Source organism: Monopterus albus, unplaced genomic scaffold (genome assembly GCF_001952655.1).
Source record: "Monopterus albus unplaced genomic scaffold, M_albus_1.0 scaffold257.1, whole genome shotgun sequence".
NCBI lineage: Eukaryota > Metazoa > Chordata > Actinopteri > Synbranchiformes > Synbranchidae > Monopterus > Monopterus albus.
Genome location: NW_018128137.1, coordinates 399987 through 404739, shown reverse-complemented (window position 1 = coordinate 404739; position 4753 = coordinate 399987). Strand labels below are relative to the sequence as shown.

At 42.5% G+C, this 4753-nt stretch overlaps 1 protein-coding gene across 1 annotated transcript in view; it reads right to left on the bottom strand.

Moving 5' to 3' along the window:
* Window positions 1–1191: 1191 nt before the first annotated feature.
* klf7b (Kruppel like factor 7b) overlaps window positions 1192–4753 on the bottom strand; it is a 65634-nt gene continuing 62072 nt past the window's right edge. The window contains exon 4 of the mRNA XM_020621301.1: window positions 1192–2213. Coding sequence (XP_020476957.1) covers window positions 2162–2213 — 52 coding nt within the window. The 3' untranslated portion in view covers window positions 1192–2161. The remainder of the gene's footprint in view (window positions 2214–4753) is intronic.

Here is a 4753-nt window from a genome sequence, read left to right as displayed (position 1 = left end):
CAACAATGGTACAAGTTTGGATAGAAGATTTGCTGCAGTTGTTTTACTTCTGTTTATTTTTGCTGAAAACAGCGGCTCACTTACTCCATTGTAACCAACGATGTAACTCGAGTTTCTAGAAGTAAAAGCGCTGATTAAATGAGAGGCACAAACTGTAGTGAGCGATATGTGGGTGACTGCTGGCACTGGGAACAAGCAGATTTCTCACTTCAAAGGATTTGGAATCGTTTATTACCTCCAGCCGAGAGCTAAGATACTCTTCTACTAAACAACAGTTGCTAAATTCCTACTGTGAAAAAAGATTTGGGAGCGGAACATATAATTCCAGGAAGTCTGTGTGTGTGTGTGTGTCTGTGTGTGTGTGTGTGTGTTCTGGAGCTGGTGTGTGTCTACAATAAAGCCTGCCATGCAGTGTTTTGTTTTCCAACTCTGTTCATTAGTTTAATAATTATTTTCCTAAATCTTATTAGTCTTATCTCAAGTAGTGCCATGAGCAAAGAAATCGCACTGTGTGTATCAACAAGTATGTGTATGCAGTGTGTAGAGCGAGACAGCATTGTTTTTGTGTTGTATTTTTAGTCTTTTTATGATTTTTTTTTTCTGAGTTCCTTTTTTCTATATTTTTGTTGTAGAAAAAAAAAAGCACAGGTAACATTGAAAAAGTCAGTGCAGTCAATGGATATGAAACAGGCAAATCTGACCGGGCCAGTGTGACCACATCTGACCACGTCTGACCACTCAGAGGTCAGCTGGGTCTTTAACCCCTTGTGAGCCAAAAAGCAGCTCTTCGGCCTCCTTTCTTGCCCTGCAATGCTGTGTGGGAGATGATTTGAGTCTGTGAAAGCATTCCAGGATGATTTTCAGAATCAACAAAAAGCAAAGAACATTCCCAAAACCAACCGACTTCCAGTAGCAAGTTCTCCGCCTGAATCTGGTAGAGTGCGAGTCTGCAGAGGGTCAGGCCAGGTTTTGTGTTTCAGCTGCAGTGAATCGCAGGGCACAAAGAGACCTCTCTGCTCTCTGCTTTTATTTATTCCCATAAAAATACAAATCCCTTGGTATGATTCTGTATTTGTCCATCCATCGGTCGCTTACAGACTGCAAAAGCAGAGACAGTGCACATGGGGATTAAAGACCAACAGCACTCATCTTATCATCCCGCACATTCTGCTGAAGTCATCTTAGATTTTCTTTTTTTTTTTTAAACACAATTCAATGACATTTTCTCCAAGAAGGAAAAGAACAAAGTGTTATTCTTTGTAATAACAATAAGAAGAATCATCGTCCTCCAAGTAGAAAAAAAAGGGAAGAAAGTGTCGCTGCGCATTCCTGTCAGACGGCCTGCGGAGGTGGCAGGCTTCTCAGTGAAGGTGAGAGATGCAAACACCCACTGAAGGAGAGCCTGAGAGCTGCAGCAGCACCCGCTGACCGAGGTCCCAGGGTGCACTGAAACACCCAGCGTCCGAGCCCTGGGTTCGATTGTCAGCCATGCTAGGAGTCAATCCATACAGTCTCTCTCCTGCAGATTTGACATTGTTGTTTTCTTCACGTAGATTTCTGAAGCTGACTGCGGCAGATGATGGTTTCTTATGTTCCATGTATGAGAAACATAAAAAAAAACTAAGAAAAATGTTGAGTATTGATTTCAAAAGCCGGCAAAGCACTAACTGACTATACGGATATCTAAAGTTTCCCCACTGAACTACCTCCTTAACCAGACGGACCTTATGGTTTGAAAACACTCAGTAGAAAGAATGAAAAACGGCGGTGTAATGTTTCATCAAGCAAGTAAGTGTATGTTGGTTTGGCAGTGTCCAAGCTGCATGAGAGCCGCTGGAGTTCACCGGGATGATGATGCGTTCATAGATGGGTGTGTGGACTGTTTACTATTGCAAGTGTGTGAGTGTGTAATTTTAAAGAAAAACAACAATCTAGCTACTCCTCGTTCTCCTCCGATCCCTGTCTCAGATGAGAGAACAGTCAGTCTTTATGGCCCTCTCAGATGGATGCACGGCCCTGCAGGTGTCATGGCCGCAGGCTGGTTTTTGGACAGGGTGAACGAGGTGGGCAGCTGGTTGTTCGACCGCCCATCCCTCTCTCCTCCCATCACTCCTCCTCCTCTTGCTTCTTCCCCACTCCCACTCCTTTCCTTATTTTGCCTTCAGATGTGCCTCTTCATGTGCAGGGCCAGGTGGTCTGACCGAGAGAAACACCTGCAGAGAGAGAAAGATCAGCCATGTCTGAAATATTTATCTAACATCCCACATGTCAGGAACAAACAATTCAGAAAATGAGAGACGGCAAAAGTTTTTAGTGCACTGAAACAGTCACTGCAACAGCAAAGAAAGACAGGAAACAGCAGGAAACAACTATTTAAATAATTTAATTTAGAAGAGAAAACAATTATATAAATGTGTCTTGGCAATGTAAAGATGTGCAAAAGCACAACTAGTGTGAACCGAGCCCTACTGGACCCGTTGGTACCATGCTTGGACAGAAATTTAGAAATTATGTTTGGGTCGGGTTCAGACAGGCAAGTCAAACTTTAGGCTAGATGGCTGGAGCGCTCAAATGTCTGCTTTGTTTAATGATAAGGGGAAAAACACTGTCTAACTCAGGTCGGGTTTGGACATTATATACAAGTTGGGTTCGGATGCCACACTCTTGGGTACAGGTCGGGTTTGGACAGAAATACGCAGCCCGATCCATCCTCTACTCGTGGCATATCCCAAAGTACTGATTTAGTTTGTACCACAGAGGCTTCTGTAGAGCCATCTTTCACTGAATGAGTATGTCCCTGTGGAAGTGCTAAAGGTAAGAGTATTATTTCAACATGAAACCAGACAGAGACTGTCAGAATAAGAGAGCTCATGACTTAACACAGATTTACAGAACTACTTCCAACCCCTTCATTTTAAACTACAGTGAATTTCAGTCTTACTTCATCATGTCACACCAGAAAAACCCAGACGTAAAGACGAATACAGGCCAATTCAGGCTCAGTGATTTCCTAAACACTGCCATAAATCACAGCCAGACTTCCACAGCTCTGCAGTCCTCCCGCTCAGAGTAAAATACTATTGTAGAAACTAATTGGATATGCATTGTGAACATGGACACTAATGCAGAGAGGCTGGCAGTGCTTTCTGATGCCAGGTCATTTAACTCAGCAGTGAGTGCACCTGGCGCGAGAGAAACATAAAACCTAGTGCTGCTGATGTAAAATATAAGATTCACAATGTTACGAGTATTTTAATTTTATTACTTCATTGTTAAGGCATTAAAGCTAAACATGCACAACAAAATGAAGCACAAATTACAGCCTATGTCTAAAGAATAGGCAAAACAAAATGTGCTAGAGAATAATAAGAGAATTTAAAAATTCATTTTGCCAGAGGCTTTATTCATTATTAATTAGTCGAGGCTATTCTGTGTGTGTGTGTGTGTGTGTGTGTGTGTGTTCAGACAGCCCGTGGTTCCATCCAGACACATGTAGACACAACTGAACACTCAAAAGTATAGCAGGAAGTTGTATTTTTGAGCTGCATTGTCTTACTGTAACTTCAGTCACTGGATCCTGCACAAAACCTGTCAGATTATTGTCACTGTGGTGCAACTTCCCATCACGCCGGGCAAATTGCACAGGAGCAAGATGACAACCAAAAGATTAAAAGGTTGTCACCACACATTCAACTGAAATAAGCCAAAAAGCTTAAAGGTACTTTAGCTAAGATGTTACACACACACACACACTCCTGCCTACCATAGTTCTTTATCCTACAGTCTGTAGATTAGCCTCGCCTGTCACTTATGAAGGTTACAAGAAGAGTTTTTCAAACCATGAGTAGTCATTTCATGCTGCCAGCCACGGAGGAGCTCCCGGCAGCCAACAGGCCAGAACAGTAGCTGCCAGACTGAAGAGGTCAATCCTGGTTTTTAATTTTTCTTTGTCCAACTCTTTTTGTGCAGTTTCCATCCCTGAAAAGAGGTCTGTTGAAATGCACTAAACAAATCTATAGATTGGAGCTCTGCTATTTAAAATGAATGTCACAGTCTAGTTGATCACACACTGCTATTGACATGATTCTCATTAAAACATGTTAACAGAATTAATAATCCTCAGTCATATCCCTATTTCATAAACTAATCCAGTCACCTCATTGGTAAACCTGTGTAATAACACTGTAGAATATGTAAAGGATTTCTCTTTGGGTCCCAAACATCCAGCTTTTGTAAAAGCATATATCAAAGCCTACTAAGTGTTAGGATGCCAGTGAAGCTAAAGGCTGCAGACATCATTATTATCATCAACGTTTGAATTTGTCAAAAGAAAACAGAACATTAAAAGATTCTGGTGACTTGTTGTTTAGGTGTGACAATACAAAATGTGAACAGAAGCTCTCGTCCATGAATCATCCTCCTCACTGGTCTAATGTTTCCCCCCAACTCTCATCCAGCTACGGTGTTTGCACTGTACACCTTCACTAGCCTGTGTGTGTGTGTGTCTGGACAGATGGCCATGCCAGTTACTGTGTCACTGTTGAGGGGGAGCGGACAGACCAGCTGCCCCCCCCTAAAAACACACACACTCACTCATCCTCCTCTACCTCACTTCTTTTTTGTTTTCCTGCTCATCACTCCTTCTTCTTCCAGCTCCATGGAAACATCGGGGGGTCCCTGCTTGATCAAGCAGGATTAATGACAAACTGCTGTGTGTGTGTGTGTGTGTGTGTGTGTGTGTGTGTGTGTGTGT